At 48.8% G+C, this 23,501-nt stretch overlaps 2 protein-coding genes and 1 long non-coding RNA gene across 7 annotated transcripts in view; 2 read left to right on the forward strand and 1 right to left on the reverse strand.

The window, feature by feature from the left end:
- Window positions 1-4,863, forward strand: part of CFAP52 (cilia and flagella associated protein 52) — a 44,235-nt gene extending 39,372 nt beyond the window's left edge. Inside the window, exons 13-14 of one of the 2 annotated variants that reach the window (XM_003996206.6) lie at window positions 2,811-2,922; window positions 4,434-4,863. In XM_003996206.6, the coding sequence (XP_003996255.2) occupies window positions 2,811-2,922; window positions 4,434-4,609 (288 nt within the window). In that variant the 3' untranslated portion in view covers window positions 4,610-4,863. The remainder of the gene's footprint in view (window positions 1-2,810; window positions 2,923-4,433) is intronic. The other variant, XR_006589594.1, reaches the window with a different exon arrangement.
- Window positions 4,864-5,937: 1,074 nt separating this feature from the next.
- On the reverse strand, window positions 5,938-6,909 carry LOC123381948. Its single transcript, XR_006589596.1, has 2 exons — window positions 6,526-6,909; window positions 5,938-6,345 (listed from the first exon to the last, which is right to left on the reverse strand). It is a non-coding gene; the product is annotated as an uncharacterized LOC123381948 (long non-coding RNA).
- A 233-nt stretch (window positions 6,910-7,142) lies between these two features.
- USP43 (ubiquitin specific peptidase 43) overlaps window positions 7,143-23,501 on the forward strand; it is a 64,580-nt gene continuing 48,221 nt past the window's right edge. The window contains exons 1-2 of one of the 4 annotated variants that reach the window (XM_045044697.1): window positions 7,143-7,684; window positions 18,445-18,576. In XM_045044697.1, the coding sequence (XP_044900632.1) occupies window positions 7,187-7,684; window positions 18,445-18,576 (630 nt within the window). In that variant the 5' untranslated portion in view covers window positions 7,143-7,186. The remainder of the gene's footprint in view (window positions 7,685-18,444; window positions 18,577-23,501) is intronic. The other 3 variants (XM_045044698.1, XM_045044695.1, XM_045044696.1) reach the window with 3 other exon arrangements.

The raw sequence follows: 23,501 nt of genomic DNA on the forward strand, positions 1-23,501 counted from the left end.
TGTCTAACTTGCACCTTCAATTACTGTATTTGGGTTCGCCTAATTCAGACTTTGAGATGACTTTGAGATCATTGAAGAAGAGATTGTGTAGTTATCTTTTTTACCAGCTACAGAAAAAGTTGAGTTCAAAGTATATAAATATTGTAGGAAAAACACAACATTTTGTGTTTCCCTCTCTCTGCTCCCCCAGCGTGAGAGACAGAATCTAGGAATGGGGCTTTTTCCCGTTCCCAGACGATTGGGAACTACTGTCCTGAAGACATTGTGTCATAAAAAATCCAAGAAATGCCACCCGGTGCCGGCCAGGATTTGTCTGATGCAGACAGAATGTTTCGGGGGGCCCGGAGCTCTGCCTCACTCTGGTCTCTGTAGGTTGGCCTTGCTAGTTTCTTTGTGTCTGTCCACCCAAACTGGGCTGTGTCTGCCCGCCCCGTCAACCCTGTGTTTCACTTCTGATTTAAGTAGCCTTCCTCTTGGAACTGGGGCAGAAGGATATTAGGAAGTTAATCATGACGTCACCATAAATGCTATTATACGTGGTTCAGAAAGTTTCTAGATTCTTGTCATATTTCCCATATGACACTTGAAACACATGCCCATGAACAGTGGGCAATCTGTGAACAAAGATGACATCAGATGGTGAAAGGGATAAAAAGGAAACAATAGGTTACGGAATCCCGGCTGGGTGGACAGAAGCTGCTTTCGCTAGGATGGTCGGTGAAGGCCTCCTTTAAGGAGGTGACATTTGAGTTGAGACCTCACCATGCTTAGCTCTCAGGGAAGACCATCCCAGGTAGAGAGAAAGCCCGAGGTGCCACAAGGCTGCCTGGAAGAGGGCCACTCTGGCTTTGGCCAAGAGAGCAGATAATCAAACACCAGCTACCCACCTACGTGGATGTGATTCCCGAGAAATGAGGGTCTGGGCATGTTTCTACACCTTTATGCTTTTCCTACGAAAATGACTTTTTGTTAAAACAATCAAGCATCAATAGAAATTAATAAATTAGCCAAAAAAAAAAAAAACCTTTTTAAAATAGCATACACAATTTCTAGCTAAATTCAGAGGAATATAGATTCCTGGAGTAATGACTAGAATATAGCAAATTTCTGTCAACACGAGACAAGAGAAAGAGGTGAAATGCATGTCTAGGTTCACACTCCTAAATCCTGGTCAAGGGCTTTGTTTAGAAAGAATTTTTCCTTTCTTTCTTTCTTTCTTTCTTTCTTTCTTTCTTTCTTTCTTTCTTCTTTCTTTCTTTCTTTCTTTCCTTCTTTCTTTCCTTCCTTCTTTCCTTCCTTCTTTCTTTCCTTCTTTCTTTCTTTCCTTCTTTCTTTCCTTCTTTCCTTCTTTCCTTCCTTCTTTCTTTCCTTCTTTCTTTCTTTCCTTCTTTCTTTCCTTCTTTCCTTCTTTCTTTCTTTCTTTCTTTCCTTCTTTCTTTCTTTCCTTCTTTCTTTCCTTCTTTCCTTCTTTCTTTCCTTCTTCCTTTCCTTCTTCCTTTCTTTCCTTCTTTCTTTCCTTCCTTCTTTCTTTCCTTCTTTCTTTCCTTCTTCCTTTCCTTCTTCCTTTCCTTCTTCCTTTCTTTCTTTCCTTCCTTCTTTCCTTCCTTCTTTTCTTTCTTTCTTTCTTTCTTTCTTTCTTTCTTTCTTTCTTTCTTTCTTTATGTCTTTTTCTTTCTTTTCTTTCTTTCTTCCTTTCCTTCTTTCTTTCCTTCTTTCTTTTTTTCTTTCTTTCCTTCCTTCTTTCTTTCTTCCTTCTTTCTTTCCTTCCTTCTTTCTTTCCTTCTTTCTTTCCTTCTTTCTTTCTTTTTCTTTCCTTCCTTCCTTCCTTCCTTCCTTCCTTCCTTCCTTCCTTCTTTCTTTCCTCCTTTCTTTCTTTCTTTCTTTCTTTCCTTCTTTCTTTGAGAGGGAGAGAGAGCACGCAGGAGAGGGGCAGAGGCTGAGGGACAGAGAGAATCTTAAGCAGTCTCCATGCCCAGGATGGATCCGAAAGCAGGGCTCGATCTCACAACCAACCATGAGATCATGACCTGAGCTGAAATCAAGAGTCGGATGCTTAACCGATGGAGCCATCCAGGTGCCCGGAAAGAAATTCTCTTTTTGAATCGGTTGTACATTCACAAGTTTCAAAGTTCAAAGACTATAAAAGCAATATATTCAGAGAAAAATCTCCGTCCCTTGAGCCCCCCACCCCCGACCCCCCTGACCTAGTTCGCCTCCCCAGGAGGGGACCATATTACCAGTTTGCCTCTGGACCCCACCCTGTGGGATGTTTCACTGCTTTGAGGCAGAAGAGAAAGTTGCAAATCGGGGGGGGGGGGGGGGGGGGGGGGCGGGGCATCAGCCACAGGGACCGGTGCCTGCAGAACTCTCTGGACCCCTCATTCCCCAAGCAGCTGGAGAGGGGGCCTGCCTTCCACCACGCCTGACGTGTGGTCCTCCTCTAAGAGCCGAAGTGGGGGAGTGGACATGATGGCTGTTTTCTTCCTCCTCTTACAGCTTATGCTTCGGACCCCCAAGTGCTTACTCTCACCAAAAGCACTTTCTGTCACAATCCGGGCCTCCTGGCAGATCCACATCCCTCTAAATAGAATGCAAATTTAAAAACCAACGCTGAAAATATTAAAATGGCTTCTCCACCCCCTGCTTGAGCCTATTTATAATTTCAGCCGATATATCATCCCAGGGTGTATTTTTGCCGCCTTCTATATAAAGTAGAATCGTCTTTTTCTTATCTTTTCCTTAGCACGCACACGGATGCTTCCACCGAGCTGAGTCCTGCCTAATGCTGCTTTTTTTTTTCTGAATTCCAGATTGCTTACTGGGAAGTATTTGATGGGTCAGTGATCAGAGAGTTGGAAGGTTCCTTGTCCGGGTCAATCAACGGAATGGATATCACCATGGAAGGAGTGCACTTTGTCACAGGTTAGTCATGGGATGGGAACAGAAAGCCGAGCCCTGCTTATTTAAATGGGAATACAGAACTGGCAGGTGGGAGGCAACAGGGAGTGAAGACAAAAGCGTCTGCAGGGCAACGTGGTTAGATTCAGGCCTGCACACGGCAGCCAGCGCGGCTGGAAGAGAAAGATCCAGTAGTCACGCTGCAGGGGGAGGAAATGTCTGCCCATGGGCCTTTGGGGCACACATAAAGGCTAAACCTTATATGGCTTCCTTTTTTTGTGGCGGCATTGATGACAGAAACGGGACTTTAAATGGTCTGGGTTATGCGGCATGCCTTGCACTGCAATTTCCTAGTGAAGTCTCCTAACTGCCAAGCTTTTAAACCAGCATTTCCGGGGGCGGGGGAGGCATTCAGCCTCCATACAACATGCCTACTGGAACACCATCCGTGATCATTTCCTGCCAGGCCCTGATGCTTCAGGACATTAACAAATGCACGCTGCAAAATGAATTAAAATTTCACAAACACATTTACTTAGAGTGTGATATAAAATTACACCTGGTGTGGGGGGTCTGGGTGGCTCAGGGGGTTAAGCATCTGACTTCAGCTCAGGTCACGATCTCGCGGTTCTTGAGTTCAAGCCCCGCGCGGGCTCTGCTTGGGATTCTCTCTCTCTCTCAAAATAAATACACTTTAAAAACAAATAACAGGGGCGCCTGGGTGGCTCAGTCGGTTAAGCATCCGACTTCAGCTCAGGACACGATCTCGCGGTCCGTGAGTTCGAGCCCCACGTCGGGCTCTGGGCTGATGGCTCAGAGCCTGGAGCCTGCTTCCGATTCTGTGTCTCCCTCTCTCTCTGCCCCTCCCCCGTTCATGGTCTGTCTCTCTCTGTCTCAAAAATAATAAATAAATTTTTAAAAAATTAAAAAAAAACAAATAACATAAAAACACACGTTGTGTGATTCCAACCACATCTATGGGTGTATCTGTAAACCTGTGTACTTATCAGAGAAAAGCCTGGAAGAAGCCAAACCAAAGATGTTGTTGTTAGTGATTATTTCTGGGTGGTGGGATAAGGGGGGAATGTCACCTCTTTGTATTTCTTTCCCCCAGATTTACTACAACAGACCTAGACTTTCATAATCAAGGAAAAGAGTTACTATATAGATTTTTTTTCTTCCTTGAAATTGGAACATGGGGAATGTGTTGAAAATTAGGCAGTTACTTGAAATCAGGGCTGTTTCTCTCTATTTTTTTATTTTTTAATTTTAATCTTTATTTTTGAGAGAGAGAGAGAGAGCGAGAGAGCGCACGTGCAAGTGAGGGAGGGGCAGAGAGAGAAAGAGGGAGACACAGAATCCGAAGTAGGCTCCGGGCTCTGAGCTGTCAGCACAGAGACTGTTGTGGGGCTCAGACCCACGAACCGTGAGATCATGACCCGAGCCGAAGTCGGACACTCGGACCAACTGAGCCCCCCAGGCGCCCCTCTCCGTGTTTTCATGCAGCAGGACATAGATCTGTTTGTCTTTTCCAGGTGGGAATGACCATTTGGTCAAAGTTTGGGATTATAACGGAGGTGAGGTGACTCATGTTGGGGTGGGGCACAGTGGCAACATCACCCGCATCCGGATAAGTCCAGGAAATCAGTACATTGTTAGCGTAAGTGCTGACGGAGCTGTTTTGAGATGGAAGTACCCATTCACCTCCTGAGAGCTGCCGAGACTTCCGGGATCTGGAAGGTTGACCTCACACAACTACAAGACGGGTCCTGACTTCTCACGTCTGTGATTTTGTTCTTTAGTCAAAATGTTTTAAGTTTTAAACTTTGCTTTATAGAATGCATTTTATCTTATTAAATTGCATGTTAAAATTGGAATGTGTTCAAGAATACGTTGTCCGGACTGTACATTAAAAGTTTCTTTTTTATGATGAATAAATGCCCAGTTGTTGGTTTCCTGTCAGAATCTCTGTTCTAAGACTGCAAAGCCCACAACCCTTCTGCATAATTTGCCCACAGATAGCACTGCTGTTATTCTTAAAAATTAGGAGGGCCAGCTTACCTTCTTAATCAGCATTTCATTGGTCAAGCTGCAATGGGGCAAGACTTGGTTTGAGTCCAGATCTTCAGGATTTTAGGATTTTTTTCTTTCCTTCCTTCCTTCCTTCCTTCCTTCCTTCCTTCCTTCCTTCCTTCCTCCTACCCTCCCTCTTTCTCTCCCTTCCTTCCTTCCCTCCCTCCTTTCCTTTCTTCCATTCCTTCCTTCCTTCCAACTCTCTGAGCCTCTGTTTGGTCTTTTCAGACTGCTTAAAAGGTTGAGAATTAAGTGAAATAAGGTGTTTAAGCATAGGCAGAATTCCTGACAGAGTAGACAGTTAAACATGAATTACAGTGCTTTCTCAAAGAAACCATGTGTTCTTGGAGATTTTGGGGTGATTATCAAAGGTGAAATTTCATAGATGCTTTTCAAATTTTTTTTAATGTTTATTTCTTTTTGAGAGAGAGAGAGAGAGAGAGAGAGAGAGAGAGAGAGAGAGAGAGAAAAGAGAGAGCGGGGGAGGGCAGAGAGGGAGACAGAATCTGAAGCAGGCTCCAGGCTCTGAGCTGTCAGCAGAGAGCCCAATCCATGTGGGGCTTGAACTCACAAATCATGAGATCATGACCTGAGCCGAAGTCGGACGGTCAACCGACTGAGCCACCTAGGCACCCCAATAATTTTTTAAATATTTACTTTTGAGAGAGAGAGAAAGAGCATGAGCAGGGGAGGGACAGAGAGAGAGGGAAACACAGAATCTGAAGCAGGCTCTGGGCTCTGAGCTGTCAGCACAGAGCCCTAGGCGGGGCTCAAATTCATGAACCCTGAGATCATGACCTGAGCTGAGGTGGAGTTAGATCCTCAACCGACTGAGCCACCCAGGCACCCCCTCATAGATGCTTTTCTAGGCAAGGGAAGGACCTTGTATATGAATCATCCAACCGGGTATCTTTTTCCAGAAAGGGTAAATCATGACATTTTTCCAGAAACACTTCAAGTCTCCAATTCACAGTACAGTGTTTTATTCTAAGCCTTTTTTTCTTTTTCTTTTTTTGCCTGCTGGGCAAAAACCCAGGTAACCTGCTGGGGCCCTCTTTGACATATCAAGGTGGATATTTAATAAATGATCACTTTATCAAATGAGTAACATTTCAGGGCGTCGATGTAATAATGCATCCCGCTGATCTCTTTCTGAGCCAGAAACTGATGAGAAATTCGTCTGTAAGACTTCGATTAATTATAAACCTGACAGTCACAGGATCAAGTGAACGGAGGCCCCCAGAGTCACCCAGGGAACCAAGGGCGGGTCAAGGCCAAGCCAGCTCTGATTGGGCATCAATTCAGCGAGGAGTTTTGCTTTCGGAGTGAACCGGGGGCCGCACAGGGGGCGCGCCCGAGAGCCGGGAAGACTTCCTGGATAAGCAAATACGGAGGTTGCAAAGCGCCAGCCGGTGCAGAGCCGGGTCGAGTCCCGGCGTCCCCGCCCACGGGGCTTGCGGCCTCGGGACAGGTGTCAACCTCCCTGCGCCCGCTTCCCCACCGGCTGAAGCGAGGCGGGGGAGGTCTCGCCAGGTTTGGGGAAGCGACTCTGACCTGGTAGTTGAAACAAGCAAACCACAACCGTCCCGGGTCTTCACAGGGCAACACGCGGCTCCCGGTTCTCGTCCCACGGTGGCCTCCCCTAGGGGGCAGACGGGCCGGGAGGCGGTGGCGCCCGCAGGTGGGAGCACCCCGCGGTGCACTCCCCAGCCCGTCACGGCTCCCGGCGCGCCAGAAGAGGCTGCCCTTCGGAGAGTCTCCCTCTCCCCGTTCTTCCATCTTCACCCGCACGTAGTTTCCAGAAACTCAGGCCAGCCGGGGCTTCGCCGCGCACTAGGCGCTGGCGAACTTACCGCCCCTCCACTGTTGTCACAGCCTGCGGGCTGGCGGGGAACGGGAGGGAAATTCGGGGCGTCGGTTCGCAAGAGGTGAGGGCGGGGGGCGGAGGGGGGGTGGGACCCGGAGCCGGCGACGCGCGGCGCCTCCGCTCGCTGGGCGGCGGCGCTGCCCTGGGCGGGCCCGGCGGCCGGATTCCCGCGCGGGGCGGGGCGGCCCCGCCCTTGGCTCCGCCCCCGCCCGGTCCGGGCACACCTGGCCCGCAGGTAGCCGGCGCCCGCCGCCTTTCCGGAGCCGTCAGGGCGGGTCGGCGGCGCGTCGGCCTCGCGGCCGAGGGGAGGGGGCTCGGCTCCGGGGAGGGGGCGCGCGGGCGGGAGCCATGGAGCCGGGCGCGGGGGCCGCGGCGGGAGAGGGGCCGCCCGCGCCCCGGCCCCGCCGCCGCCGCCGCTCCCTGCGTCGCCTGCTCGGCCGCTTCCTGCTGGCGCTGAGCAGCCGCTCCCGCCCGGGGGCCTCGCCGCCCCGGCCCCGGCCGGGACCCCGCGAAGGCGACGGCGAGGGGGGCTTCGCGCCCCCGGGCCCCGCCCCAGCCGCGCGCGGGAGCCCCGGGGAGCGGCGCGCGGCCGGCCCCCAGCCCCAGGCCCCCGCCGGCGACGGCGCGCGGCCCCCGGGCGCGCAGGGCTTGAAGAACCACGGCAACACCTGTTTCATGAACGCCGTGGTGCAGTGTCTCAGCAACACCGACCTGCTGGCCGAGTTCCTGGCGCTGGGGCGCTACCGGGCGGCGCCGGGCCGCGCCGAGGTCACCGAGCAGCTGGCGGCGCTGGTGCGCGCGCTCTGGACGCGCGAGTACACGCCCCAACTTTCCGCCGAGTTCAAGGTAGGCAGCGCGCCCGCCTCCCGCCGCTGGGCGGCGGCCGCGTCTGGCTGCCCAGGCGCGCGCCCCGTCACGGAAGGGTCCTCCGGGGGCCCTCTTGGGGTGACAACGCAGCCCCGCAGCGCGGCTTACCGCCTTTGTTTCGAGGTGACTTGCGCCACCGCTTGCAAACGTCTTCTCTGGGAATTTCTCCCAGGTGTTTCTTTGGGGGTGGGGGGGGGGTGGGGGGGAGGGGGCTAGTGAGTCGATTTGAGTCTATTCGGCATTTGTGCGCTCAACCAACATTTGTTGAAGTGGTGAAGGCCCGCGGACACTTTCCAGCCTGCAGGGGGGCGGGGTGGGCAGCCTGACACCCAAGGCCGGGGCCTCGGAGGAAGGAGGGGGCGATCGCAACGAGCAGGACGAGGCCGGGTCGAGGTCTAGGGGTAATTCTGGTGGAGGAAACAGCAAGAACAAGCCCCACAGACCCAAAGGAGCTGAGAATCGGGGACGCGGAACGAAAACTACCGGCCGGAGCCCGGGAGGGTAGTGTGGGGCATGGATGAGGTTGGTCAGATCACGTAAGGTCTTGGAAGCAATGGGAAGGCGTTTGGGTTTTGTTCTAAAAAAAATTTTTTTTTTGATGTTTGTTTATTTTGGGGAGATAGAAAGAGACAGGGTGGGAGCAGGGGAGGGTCAGAGAGAGAGAGAGAGGGAGACAGAATCCGAAGCAGGTTCCAGGCTCTGAGCTGTCAGCACAGAGCCTGACGCGGGGCTCGAACCCATGAACCCTGAGATGAACCACGAGATCAGGACCCCAGCCGAAGTCAGACGCTGAACCCACCAAGCCACCCAGAGGCCTCTATTTGTGTTTTATTCTAAACCCAATGGAACCCGAGTGCCCCCCATCCTTCCGGGAGGCAATGGATGCGGTATATTGGAGTTGCATCCTTGTTAAATCGCCCGTCATGCCTTGGTTTGGGGTTGCATTCACTGGCCCTAGGGTCACGTTCTACTTACCCTATGCCGTAGGGTCATGAGGCTTTCGAAGTTCTGTATATCACATCTCGCCTCCCCCCCCCCCCCCCCCCCCACCAGGGTTAAGCCGGCTGTTGGGGATCCCAGTTGGGTTGTAGAGTTCCCGATCATTGATGCACATGACTTGCTTCCTGCTAAAAAACCACAGCTCCGGGCAGAGAACTGGAGCTCCCCATAGACTAGCGATTGTTCTTGGGGGAGGGGGAACCTGTCAGTGTTCATTCCACAGGCATCACCGCTCTTGAGTTTCAGCCTGAAAAAGCAGTCCTTGCCATGTGACCCACAGGGTGCCACTCTCCCCTCTTCCTCTCTCCAGCCTCCAGTACTGAAGCATTGTTGGGCAGGTGTCAGTGGGTCAAATGGGTGTCATTAATATCCCCTTTTGACAACCTTCGCGTTGGAAATGATGAGGCAGTACAGTATTCCCCCCCCCCGCCCCCCATAATACTTTGGGGATACATCCCAAGACCCCCAGGGTGTGCTTACAACCACAGATTGTACCAAACCCTACATATACAATGTTTCTTCCTATACATACGTACTGAGGGCGCTTTAATTTATACGTTAGGTACGGTAAGACATTAACAACAAATAAGTCCTAATAAAATAGAACAGTTATAACAGTATGCTGTAATAAAAGTTATGGGAATGTGGTGTCTCTCAAATATGATAAACTGTACTCACCCGTCTTGCCAAGATGTGAGATGATGCAGTGCCTACGTGACGAGATGAAGTGAGGTCATTGACATAGGCCCGGCTGCACAGTTGACCTCTTGACCCAACTCCAGAGGACCATCTGCTTCCTGCACGAGGTTGACCACCTGTTAACTGGAACCGCAGAAAACAAGCAAAATTTAGGATACAGGGATTACTCCAGGGTATGGTGGTTAAGAGCAAGGTCTCTGGAGCTTTGTGACTTTGAGCAAGTTAGCAAATCTGCCTCCACTTTGCCCATCTATGAAATGGGATCATGCTGGTATCTACCTTCTTATCAGTTGTTGGAAGGATTCACTGGGTCCCACGTACAGCGCTTAGGGCCGTGCCTGACCCTGGGAAGCTTCTGTCATTTCTATCATTCTTTTTCTTTTTTTAATGTTTATTTTTGAGAGAGAGAGAGAGAGAGAGAGAGAGAAAATCCAAAGCAGGCTCCAGACTCTGAGCTGTCAGCACAAAGTCCAACGCGGGGCTCGAACCCATGAACCATAAGATCATGACCTGAGCTGAAGTCGGATGCTTAGCCGACTGAGCCACCCAGGCACCCCTCATTCCTACCATTCTGTCTCCTCACCTACAGAGACCTGGAGGAGGGAGGAGGTCTTGTTTATGCACCTTTTCTCCTGCTGGGTACATTTTCATGCAGTTCCTGCGCGGGTGGGAGAGACAGGAGTACCTCGGAAAAATCCTCCAAATTAGTAACCACTCTCAGTGATGCACCAGGATTTCCCATCTCACTCCTGCTCTCAAATCCCCAAAGCCTAGAAGCTCCCTGTGAGCCCGGGGGGGGGGGGGGGGGCCTGGAAGGGAGTCACCTCGTTAATTGTTAACGAGGGTGTTGTCATCCGAGGTTTCCTGGGACTTTTAGGGGTAGCCAGGCTTGGAGGGAGCAGAGGATTCCAGTATCTGGGCTTATTAATAAACCTTGCTGATTAGAATCTAGGTGGGCCCCTCTTATTTTTGCAGATGAGGAAACATCCCTTCACCCAACACTTATGTCTGGAGTGTCCCAGCACTGTCCCAGGAACATGGAAGGCACAAGAAGCCAGGAGTACAAGACCTCTAGGGGCTGCTCCCCAGGAGTTCCCTGCCCAGCGGGAGAGGCGGATGTTTTGAAGTAACCGCACAGACACATGGTCAGAGCTGGTGATGAGTGCCCGAAAATAAAAATACAGGGCTCTGTGGCGGTTCTGGCAGAAAGATGTGATTGATGGGGGGGGACCCGGGGAGGAGGGGTGTCCCAGGAGAAGGAACCATCCAGAGAGGTCAACTAAGGACAGGGGAGGGTGGGGACGTGCATTCCCTGCCGATCGCCAAGGCAGGCGGGGCTGAGGGCCCTCTCGCTGGCTCTGCAGAATGAATGGAAGATTAAGTGAATTAATGGAAGCCTGTGTCCCCAGGCCGAGGATGCTGGATGGAGAATGGGTTGGGGACAAGCCACATAAGGTTTTCTCGAGGAGTTTGGTCTTGAGGAAAGGGGGAGTCAAGAAGGGACCGGCATACTGGAGTGAGCAACCCCAACCCCAGCCATGAAAATGGGATGGTTGTACAGTGTTCCTCTGTCCTGCCCTCCGAGGCACCCAGCCTCCCACAGACAATAGGACTGCTCTTTATTTTAACAGCTAATGAATACGTACATTAAATCCTGTCCGTGGCATTATCTAGGATGCTTTGCTTTAATAATGATGTAATCAAAGGTGTGTATCGTATAAAATATCGGGAAGGTGCCAAAGCGTAAATAATGGTTTGAGACTCTGCCCGCTAGAGACACCCTTCATAAACGCTGATGTGTTTCCAAGCATCTACACGTTGGAAATTCTAGTTCTGTGTCCGGCTTTTTTTCATGTAAATATCATCATGAGACTTTCTCCTGGTCATTACAATATTTGGTAAAACTCAATTTTAAATGATTTTATATTTCATTAAATGAACCAGTCCCTGCAGAGACATTTACATGCTGTACAAGTTTCCAGTTATCACACTGTAATCAAAAATTCTTGTGCTTAAATCATTGTCCTCAGCCCTGACCATTTCCTGAATTTAATCCCTTGAAGTGAACTTGCGTGGCCAAAGACTTGACTATTTTATTTTAATGTGTTTTTAAAAATTTTTTTAATGTTTATTTATTTTTGAGAGAGAGACAGAGCACGAGGGAGGAGGGGCAGAGAGAGAAGGAGACACAGAATCCGAAGCAGGCTCCGGGCTCTGAGCCATCAGCACAGAGCCTGATGCAGGGCTTGAACCCATGAACCGTGAGATCATGACCTGAGCTGAAGTTGGATGCTTAACTGACTGAGCTACCCAGATGCCCCCATTTTTATGTTTTTTCATTTTTTTAAGTTTATTTACTTCGAGGGAGAGAGAATCCCAAGCAGACTCCACGTGGAGCCCAGCGTGGGGCTCAATCGCACGAACTGTGAGATCATGACTTGAGCCGACAGTCACTCAACTGACCCAGCCACCCAGGGGCCCCTGTTTCTTTTTTCCTTTTTAAATCAATGTGGTTGAGGTATAATTTATATACGGCACAATGCATCCTTTTTAAAACATTGAGCTATACCTGACACAACACTGTGTAAAGTTTAAGGCGTCAAGGGATCGATCTGATACATCTATGTTGCAGTATGATTGCTGTGGACAGCATTAGCAACCATCCGTGCGGTGCGTCACAGGGTGACCATTTTTTCTAGGGTTGGGGACAGTTAAAAGCCAATCACTTAGCAAGTGTAATGTTTATTGTACAGTTTTGTTGTCTCTAACTACCGTAGTGCGTTTCCAGGTCTTACTTATTTATCAGTTGCACGTTTGTACCGTTCGACAGCATGTACCCCGATCTCTGACCGCCCAGCCCCTGGAAACCACCACTTTACTGGCTGCTCTTAGGAGGTTTGACTTCTTTAGATTCCACATGTAAGATACAGCGTTGGTATTTCTCCTTCTCCGTCTGACTTATCTCACTTAGTGTAATGTCCTCCAGATCCATCCATGTTGTGGTAGGATGACGTTTTGTGTCATGGCTGGATAAAAACGCACCCGTTGTCAAGGTAGAATTTGATGGGTTTCGACATGGGTGTACCTGTATGATCACCACCAGTTAATTTTTTTTTTTTTTTACTTTTTAAATGGACTTAATCGGGCTTGGCTATTTTTAGCATCCACACCGACAAATTTCTTTCCAAATAATGACACCAAGTTTCACATGGTCTATCTATTTATTTTATAATGTTTATTTATTTTGAGAGAGAGAGAGAGAGGGAGGGAGAGGGAGACAGAGACTGAATAGGGGAGGGGCAGAGAGAGAGAGGGAGACAGAATCCGAAGCAGGCTCCAGGCTCCAAGCTGTCAGCGCAGAGCTCATGCAGGGCTCGAACTCACGAACCGTGAGATCATGACCTGAGCTGAAATCAAGAGTCAGACACTTAGGGGTGCCTGGGCGGCTCAGTTGGTTTAGCATCTAACTTCGGCTCAGGTCATGATCTCACGGTCGGTGGGTTTGAACCCCACATCCAGCTCTGTGCTGTCAGCTCGGAGCCCAGAGCCTGCTTCGGATTCTGTGTCTCCCTCTCTCTCTGCCCCTCCCCACTCACACTCTGTCTTTCTCTCTCAAAAATAAATAAACATTAAAAAAAAAAGATACAGGGGCGCCTGGGTGGCGCAGTCGGTTGAGCGTCCGACTTCAGCCAGGTCACGATCTCGCGGTCCGTGAGTTCGAGCCCCGTGTCAGGCTCTGGGCTGATGGCTCAGAGCCTGGAGCCTGCTTCCGATTCTGTGTCTCCCTCTCTCTCTGCCCCTTCCCCGTTCATGCTCTGTCTCTCTCTATCCCCAAAAAAATAAATAAACGTTGAAAAAAAATAAAAAAAAAAGATAGTTAATTTTCTCTTTTATTTATTGCACAAAAAGAAATAGCATCTCGTTTTCTTTTTATTTCTTTAAGAGTGAGGCACAGGATTTTTATGGTTCTTTACTAGTTGTAAGGAGGCTCTTGGAACTACCTGTTCATGTTGGTTGTCCATTCTGCCCGGGTTTCAGTGCTCTTTTTACTTGTTTCTGCGAGTTCCTCACCCCTTGTACATGCCACAGATGTCTTCTCCAAACTCCTTCCTGTCCCCAGTGCTGGAAGGTGTAGATTTATTTACATCGTACCTTTTGATAAATATTCTATTTTATGTATTTCTAGTTTTCCCATGGCTATACTCAGGATTCTAGCCATCTGGAGTTTATCGTAGCTTATGTACTTAAGCATCAATTTTAGACCTACAGTTTTAGACATACAGTATGCCTCAAATGATGCACTAGAGGCATTGCTTTTTAAAAGCAAGGATGTCTCCTTCGTTGCTCTTTTATTTTGGAAGTTCTGGAAAAAACAGTAAGACACGATGTGGAAATTGAGTAAAAAATATTGAGCAGAAAGGAAATTACTGGATGGGTCTAGAAATCCATATTGTAGGAGTTATTGCGGTCACTAAAGAGGTCAGAAACAAGATAGAAAACAAAAGCAATAACCATTTAGAACGTATGGAAATTAGATTTCGTTCACAAAACCCACCAGAAGTATGAAATAACTAGGAATAATTTTGTAAGGGATGCGTTAAAAATTATCAGTGTTTTGGGGCACCTGGGTGGCCAGACTTAGGCTCAGTCATGATGTCACAGTTTGTGGGTTCGAGCCCCGCGTCAGGCTCTGTGCTGACAGCTCGGAGACTGGAGCCTGCTCCAGATTCTGTGTCTCCTCCTGTCTCTGCCCCTTCCCCACTCATGCTCTTTCTCTCTCTCTCTCTCTCTCTCTCTCTCTCTCTCTCTCTCTCAAAAATAAATAAACATTAAAAAAATTAAAAATAATAAAATAAATAAAAATAAAAAATCGGTGTTGAGAGAGAGACCCACACACACACACAGGTAGGGCTATGCTGTGTTGTGGGGTAAACGTACTAAAGATTTCCGTCCATCTCTCCCAAGTGAGGGTTTCGCTTTAATACAGTTCTGGTCACATTTTAATAGACTTTCTGTGTCTTCTGTAGGGATCAATAGGTCAAGTTATTTTGAAAAGAGCCCCAAGTCTGTAAAATACCTGGCTTTTCGGGGAAAACAAAACAAAACAAACAAACACAACGAAAGAACAAAACTCACTGTAAAAAAATTTGCAGCGTCCAAAGGAAGAAATCACTTATGGTCCCATCCTTCCTTCTGTGATAACCAGTGGTTAATATTTTGCCACGTAGTTCTGGTCTTTGCCTAGCTACAAATAGATGTCAAACAATCTCAAATAGGTATTTTTGCACTTTAAAAAAAAAAGATAGGATCATTTATTCTCACTATTTCCTCCAGCATAGTTTTTAAGGCCAGCTGAGTGTGCTGTAAGGCTTCCCCAGGAGAGTTCAATGCATACAGTTTCTCTACCGTCATTTCCTTATGCTAAATCCTCCAAAGTGAAATTACTGTGTATACGTAGAAGGACCCTTATTTTATTTTTTTATTTTTAAGTTTATTCTATTTTGAGAGAGAGAGAGAGAGAGAGAACGCACACGTGCACGAGCAGGGGAAGAGCAGAGAGAGAGAATCTCGAACAGGATCCGAGCTGTCAGTGCAGAGCCTGACGCGGGGCTCCAACCCATGAACCCGCGAGATCACGACCTGAGCCGAAATCAAGAGCCCGCCGCTCAACCGACTTAGCCACCCAGGCGCCCCCGTAGGGATGTTTCTAAGGCCCTATCTTGTCTATCTTTTTGAAGTTGTCGAAAGAATTTGACAGAATTCCAGGATCCTTTCTGGAAAGGTTGTCTGGCTTTCCAGTCAGGCAGAGATGAAGAGTGTCCATCTTAAAGGCTCAGCATGGTTAGCACGAAGGGACTGGGTTTCCCATGGAAGGAAGGAAATGTCAAGGCATAGACTGCAGGACTGGAAAAATATGTGTGGGGCACCTGAGTGGCTCGGTGACCTGGAGTTTTCAAACACGTGGGAGTGTGGTGAAGGATTGGTCCAGGCCAGTTGGAGGACAGTAGATTGTTGGGTGGTGAGTCAGGGAGGGTTTGAGTAGAGGCATGACGTTACCCAACTGGGCTGTGCTGTGGCAGAGGGGGAGGGCTGGCCACGGAGGGAGACTCTGCGCTGGGCATGGGCACCGTCCTCTGGATCAGCAGCGGTTAGGACTCAGTGGCAGGAATGGCTCTCTACTGAAGGGGCAGGGCAGAGACATATTGGGAACCAGATTCCAGAATCCTTGATTGACCATGACCAATGGGGATACAAGAGAGAATCCGAGAGGGGCCACCGACGTTAAGAGGAAGAAGGGCTGGTTTTAGGGGCACCTGGGTGGTTCATTCAGTTAAGCCTCCAACTCTTGATTTCGGTTCAGGTCACGATCTCACGGTTCGTGAGTTCCAGCCTTGCATCAGGCTGTGTGCCGACAGCCTGCTTGGGATTCTCTCTCTCCCTCTCTCTGCCCCTCTCCTGCTCATACACACATGTGCACGCTTGCTCTCTCTCAAAATAAATAAATATTAAAAAAATATATAAAGGAAGACCCGGTTTCAGAGATTCTGAGTTGGAGGCACTGCTCACTTTAGAGACGATGTTGGATCTAAGGATATCGTGGGATATTGAGGGTGGCTAGGCATTGGGTCACCACATGCAATATGCAATGCGCAGTTAAATTTGACTTTCAGATAAACAATGAGTAACTTTCTGGTGTAAATACATCCCAGATATCGCATATGGTATACGTATACTAAAAACAATCATTGTTTATCTGAAATTCGAACTAAACTGAGCACCTTGCATTTTTTATTTATTTTGAGAGACGGAGAAAGAGAGAGAGCATGGACAGGGGAGGGTGAGAGAGAGAGGGAGACACAGAATCCGAAGCAGGCTCCGGGCTCCGAGCTGTCAGCACAGAGCCCGATGCGGGGCTCGAACCCATGAACCATGAGATCATGACCTGAGCCAAATGCGGACACTGAACCGACTGAGCCACCCAGGTGCCCCCTACCTTGCATTTTTATTTGCTAAATCTGGCGGAGGAAGAAATCAAACTAGATGCAAAACTAGCATGACTGGAATGAAGACCAACCGCCCGTATTTCAGCTCATTCAATCTTGCATTTTGCTTTGTCATAGCCTAAAGTTTGTGGAAGGATTAAAGAAAGAGAAAGGAAAAAGCCCAGCCTACTTGATTTGATTGGCAGTGGTGAGAATCGGCCGGGGCCACGGTTCTCAGACCGCTCCCTTTGGCGGGCGGGAGCTGAGGACACCCCTGTGTGGGACAAGCGTCTGATGCCTGGCTGCGTCTAAGGGCAGAACAAACAGCTACAGTATACATGTGCACCTGTATATGTGCACACACTCAGACACGGGGATTTGCTACTCTCAGATGCTCATGCATGCACATGCATTTAGAAAGATGCCCCGGGTGGAGGGGGGCCTGGGGGGCTCAGTCTGTTAAGCATCTGACTCTTGATTTCAGCTCAGGTCATGATCTCACAGTTTGTGGGTTCAAGCCCCACATCGGGCTCTGAGCTCTGTCAAATCTTGCTTGGAATTCCCTTTCCTTCTTTCTCTGCCCCTCTCCTGCTCTCGTGTGCTCTCTCGCTCTCTCTCTCTCAACCCAAACTTAAAAAAATTCTTTTTTAATTTCCTTGGAAAGATGCTTTAAAAAAAATGCTAAGGGTGGCCTCCCTCTGGGGACAGGCACCCAGAGATGGGGGCTGGGTGGAGGTAAGACTTTTCATTATCATCCTTTTCTTTAAGTATGTGCATATATTACCCTTTGAAATAAACCTTTAAAACAACTGGGATACGCATTCACATAGAAAACGATTTAAGTTGTGGGGCACCTGGGTGGCTCAGTGGGTTAAACGTCTCTTGATCTCAGCTGAAGTTCAAGTTGATTGCGTTTTGCGAGTTCAAGCCCCGCATCGGGCTCTGCACCGTCAGCTTGGGATTCTCTCTTTCCCGCTCTCTCTGCCCCTCCCCCGCTTACACTCTGAATCTCTAAATAAATAAACATAAAAAAAAAAAGAATTAAAAAAATAGGAGAAAGTCATGAGGTTGTGACACAGTTTCCCAGAAGGGCAGAGGAGCGTCAGTGCCCGTGGCTCTCATGTACCTTGTTCACTGTTGTGGTCCCTACAATAGTATCTGGCACATGGTAGGCACTAAATCGGTATTTGTGAAAGGGGCGAGGGGCTGGTCCAGCCATCGTGTGATCTAAGCACAGAAGTTTAATTTCACACCTTCTAGAAAGAGGCAGTAAGGGAGCCGTGTGCAGGGCCGTGTTCAGGGCCACGTCCTTCAGCACGCCCTGCCGTCGTTCACGAGACATAGCTGAAGCCTTGGGAGCGAATTTATCGCCGACGGAGAGAGGAGGGCAAGGTGCTTTCCCCAGCGGGGGTGGGGGCACAGAGGGGCAGGGTGGAAACAGACTGATGGAGGGGGCCAGGGGAACGTGTGCCCTTGCGATCAAGGGACAAGAGCTTCCGGAAGGACAGATGGCCGACAGCATCCAAATACTCAGCCAAGACAGCCCTGTGGCTTTTCAAAGGACGGGATGTCTGTTAGTAGTTTTTCCGGGGGGCCGGGGGGTGGGAACAAGGTGCCTTGTATACAGAACACCCTTCTAGCATTTGGGGACACTGCCTCCCAACGGCAGGCTTTGGTGGGAAAGTTCTTACCCCATGCCATTTCTTTTAAATTTTACAATTTTATTTTTTGTTAATGTTTATTTATTTTTGAGAGAGATAGAGTGCAAACGGGGAGGGGCAGAGAGAGGGAGACACAGAATCCGAAGCAGGATCCAGGCTCCGAACTGTCAGCACAGAGCAGGGCTCGAGCTCACAGACTGAGATCATGACCTGAGCTGAAGTTGGATGCTTAACCGACTGAGCCACCCAGGCGCCCAGTCCCCCTATACCGTCTCCCAGGTTGTCAGCCCTGCTCAGGGCTGAATAGTGACGGCTGCTAGACTTGGTGCCTCTAGGCCCTGACTGGGGTGACTCTACGGGGCTAAACTGACCCTCTGCTTTTCTACTTTCTTGTCAGAATGCTGTTTCCAAGTATGGCTCTCAGTTCCAAGGCAATGCCCAGCACGACGCCCTGGAGTTCCTGCTCTGGCTTCTGGACCGTGTGCACGAGGACCTGGAAGTCTCCTCCCGAGGGCCCGGGTCCGAGAAGGTTGGCCACTCTTTCTTTTCTTCCCTTTTTTTTTTTTTTAAATGTTTATTTATTGTTGAGAGAAACAGAGACAGCGCATGAGTGGGGGGAGGGGCAGAGAGAAAGGGAGACACAGAATCCGAAGCAGGCTCCAGGCTCTGAGCCGTCAGCACAGAGCCCGACGTGGGGCTCGAACTCACGGACCGCAAGATCGTGACCTGAACCGAAGTCGGACGCTCAACTGACTGAGCCACCCAGGCGCCCCTCCTTTCATTTTAAAGTTCGCAGAATCTCGGGGTGTCTGGTTGGCTCAGTGTCCGACTCTTGGTTTCAGCTCAGGTCATGATCCCAGGGTCATGGGATCGAGCCCCACGTCAGGTTCTGCCCTGAGTGTGGAGCCCGGTTAAGATTCTTTTTCTCTCTCCAACATAAAATTAAAATTATGAAGTTTGAAACATCTCCTTTTTGTCTATATTCTGTGCATTAGTATGGCCGTCTGAGGCCCTGAATGCCGTTCCTTATTATTTTGAGAAGATACTGTTTTACGTCTATCACTGCTTCCTGGGTGATGTACCCCATAGAACAGGATTTCTCAACCTTTCTTCTCAAGACAGGACGGATGACTGCATGTGTACTCTTAGCATTCCCACATTTTAATGGAACCCCCAACCTTTGGGAGTAAGAAAGCAAGCACTAAATTGTTTCTAACAGCCACAGTTTATATATATATGTAGAGAGAGAGATATCTATATATCTATATCTATATCTATATCTCACAGTTGATTTATCAGCTGTATTCTCTGTAGGCTTTGCTGAATGAAGATTAATGATAGGTTCTGCTCTAATGGTCTTTTATTTCTCACTTAAGAAGGTCAAAGCAAGAGGGGGCGCCTGGGTGGCTCAGTCAGTTAAGCCTCCGACTCTTGATTTCGGCTCAGGTCATGGTCTCATGGTCCGTGAGATCGAGCCCCACACGGGGCTCTACCCTGGCAGCACAGAGCCTGCTTGGGATTCTCTCTCTCCCTCTCTCTCTCTCTGCCCCTCCTCTCCTCGTGCTTTGTCTCTCTCCTTCTCTCAAAAATAAATAAATAAACATTGGGGGGAAAAAAAGTCAAAGCAAGTGAGCAAAGTTCTTTTTTTAATTTTTAAAAAAATGTTTATTTTTGAGAGAGGGAGGGAGAGAGAGAGAGAGAGAGAGAGAGAGAGAGAGATTGAGAGCATGAGTGGGGGAGGGGCAGAGAGAGGGAAACACAGAATCCGAAGCAGGCTCTAGGCTCTGAGTTGTCAGCACAGAGCCCAATGCGGGGTTGAAACCCACGAACCGTGAGATCATGACCTGAGCTGAAGTCGGACGCATAACCGACAGAGCCGCTCGGGCGCCCCAACAAAGTTATTTTAACAATGTCCCTGAAGATATATGCTAACTAATTTGGATGTAAATTAAAAAAAAATGCAACTAATAATAATGAAAAAAAAACCCAATGTCTATGAAGAATCTGCTGTAATTTACAAAGGTTTCACAAGCTTTGGTAATTAATCAGGCACAGGTTGCTTGGGATATATCTCAACACTGATCCAGATGCGGTCACAAGAAGAACTTTACTGGTTTTGTTTTAAGTTCCCATGCTTCTCATGAATCAATTAAAAAAAAAAACAACCCGGAAGTGGGTCTTTCAGGCTGTCCCCTTCCCACCCCTTTGTTATTTGCTTGGAGCCCATCATGCTAGAGTAATAGTGAAGGAATAGAGGTCACAGTCTTGTAGAATGAAAGTCTAGATGTCTAACACACTCCTGATGGCTATAGTTAATCATCCTGTCTCAAATACTGGAAATTTGCTAAGAGACTAGATTTCAGGGGCTCGCACCGCACACAGAAAGGTAACCAAGGAGACGGATATGTGAACTACTTGGACTATGGCATCGTTTTGCTATGTATGTATATACCAAGGCATCATGTTGTATACCTTAACTACTGTTAAAAAAATTTTTTTTTAATGTTTGTTTATTGTTGAGAGAGAGAGAGAGAGAGAGAGAGAGAGAGAGCGAGCGGGGGAAGGGACAGAGAGACAGGGAGATATAGAATCTGAAGCAGGCTCTCAGCTGTCAGCACAGAGCCCAACGTGGGGCTCGAACTCATGAACCACGAGATCGTGATCTGAGCTGAAGTCAGATGCTTAACCAACTGAGCGCCCCATGTTCCTTTCTCTTTTAAGACAACCAGTTGGAACTTTAAGAAAAGGAGGGCATAACCATAGATGTCTCAAATAAGATTAGACCTATTTTAAGCAGTGTAATGTCATTAAAAGCTAAGAGTTTGTCAGAGCTGGAAAATCCGTCCCTTCTGCTCAGGACAACAGGTTGCCAAATACAGGGAACAAGGGAAGTAGTGATTGCACGGTGCCCCTCAGATCACGTCTTGGGTGCCTTATATACTGAGTAACTTGTCGTTGATGGAGTGCTGCTAGGATCATTATCTCCATCGCATGTAGGAGTAAACCAAGAATCAGGTTGAGTAACCTTCCCAAAGCAACACAGCTGAAGAAGGGACAGAGTCAGGGTTCAAGTACAAGGGGGTCTGGCTTGAAAGCCTGTGTTCTTATCTTAACAAAAGCCACCCCAGTCACCCCTAAACACATAAAAGAAAGCAAAAACATCACTATACCGCAAAACCTAGGAGGACCACACACTCCAAAGTTATGGTGTTTTGGGGGATTGTGTTTCTGGGTTGTGGGATTATGGCTGTTTATTCTTTTATGCACAGTGATTTTCTGTTCATCTTATTAAGACCCTTTTAGTTGCAAGTGACAGGAATTTAACTGGATCCAACTTAAGGAAAGGGCATTTACTGGCTTTATAAATGCCAACGGTATGTTATAAACTTGTGATCCCAGGCACGTACCAGCTTCAGGTAAGGCTAGATCCAGGGACTCAGACGATGTCACTGGGTCTTTGGCTCTCTATGCCTTGTGGGCTTCATTCTCAGACCAGCTGTGCTCTTGTGATGGCAAGAGGGTCACGTAGTCTTTAGAGATTCAGAAAAACACTCAGGGAAGGATCTGATTGTCCCAGTGAGGTTCACATGTCCATTGCTGGGCAGGTGGCCCGCAGAATGAAATATTCTGATTGGACACGCCTGGGTTGTGAATAATTTGTTCCTGTCGTGCATCTAACTTGATGCCTTTTGTGCTTATTCCACTACTGACACATAAGAGACATTCACCAAACTCCTGAGTGGTTGAATCGGTTACGTAGGTGTCAGCCTCTACCGTTTGTAAGGGTGGCTCGGGTTTTATAGTGAATGAAGACTTAGGTTAAGGAAGTTGCCCAAGGTCACCTAACTTTTACTTGGGGGAAATAGAACGGAACCCGAGTCCGTTTCAAAGTGCACAGGATCTCTTTCCTTATCACGGTGTCTCGTGCCTCCTCAGTTCCCCAGCAGAGATGAGAGGACACTACAAGACCGGCTTCCTTCTGGCTGCACAGGGAAGGCGTCTTGTCCTGTGTCCCCCTCGTCACCGCTGCCCCCTCCCTGGCTGTGCCTGGTGGCTCGTCCTACCTGCAAAGTCCAGGGCTAGCTAGACAGTTGCCTTTCAGTCTCCCTCTTCTGTCCTTTGATGGTTGGAAAAGGCACTGGGCTTAAGGGCAGAGAAGATCACAGAGAGGTTAAGTAACTTGCCCCAAGCCACACAGCAAGTAGGTAGGAGAGTCAGCGTCCACATCTAGGAAATGTGACTCAGGGTTTGTCAACTTCTGCACTGGGGCCAGATAACTCTTTGCTGTGGGGGCTGCCCTGTGCGATATGCATTTGTAAGCATTCTTCTCCCCACAGGTCGTGACTCACAACCAAAGACGTCTCTAGATATTGCCACATGTGCCCCGGGGTGGGGGGTCGGTGGGGTTAAAATCCTGAAATTTGCTCTCTCGGAAAATTGGGCTGCCTGTGGAGTCCCGGCTGGGGACGCTTGAAGGTCAGGAGCGAGCTGACACGAAACTTCATTTTCCCTCTTGCAAGAGGAGGGCCAGAGCAATTCTTTTTTTCTTTTTGAGGTTATTTCTGTTTCAAGACCTGTGAAGGCCGTAGAAGCTAGGTTTATTTGAAACTGGAATAGAAAACACAGGGACCGCTTTCTTCTCTGTCATCGGAATGATTCTCAAATCCGGCGAAAAGGGCTTATTTTTACCGTCCTGTAGACACTTTCGCACAGACCGTCTTTTGGCAATTCATTTTATAACACTTGCACTCTTGCAGAATTAGGAACGGGACGGGGCAAGGAAAAGGCCCAAGAAGGTACCGTTTTTTAAGCACCTACTATGCGCCCTGCAGGACACACACATCAGTTTTTCTATTTGAATGGTGGCATAGTGAGGTGAGGTGGATGTGTGACTCTTTTAGATGTGGAATGAGGCTCAGAGAGATGCTCAGGGTCGCTTGGTTAGCAGAGTAGAGCCAGGCTGCTCTGACCTCCAGGTCCACACTTCTGGAACCACTCTGCTGCCTCTCAGCCCAGCCTCGCTCAGGATTTTCTCCTTCTGGACCCCACCCTGGGCGATCCTGCCCACCACCGTCCCCGGTGAGCCGTGTTAGAGGGTTTTTTTTTTGCAGCTCTCCCAGCAAAGTACCAGGGCAGAGATTGGAATCCAGGCAGCCAGAGCCTGGAGGCTAAATCTTTTTTTTTTTGAGAGAGAGAGAGAGAGAGAGAGTGCAAGTGGGAGAGGGGCAGAGAGAGGAGGGCAGAGGATCCGAAGCAGGCTCTGTGCTGACAGCAGTGAGCCCGATCTGGGGCTTGAACTCATGAACCTCGAGATCATGTCATGAGCTGAAGTCAGAGGCTCAACCTACTGAGCCACCCAGGCGCCCCCTGGAGGCTGATTCTTAATCCTGCTTGTGTGCTGTTCACTGAACTGGGTAGGGCATTGAAAAGGGGAGACATAGAATGGGAAGCAGG

The sequence above is a fragment of the Felis catus genome, chromosome E1, assembly GCF_018350175.1.
Source record: "Felis catus isolate Fca126 chromosome E1, F.catus_Fca126_mat1.0, whole genome shotgun sequence".
NCBI classification, from domain to species: domain Eukaryota; kingdom Metazoa; phylum Chordata; class Mammalia; order Carnivora; family Felidae; genus Felis; species Felis catus.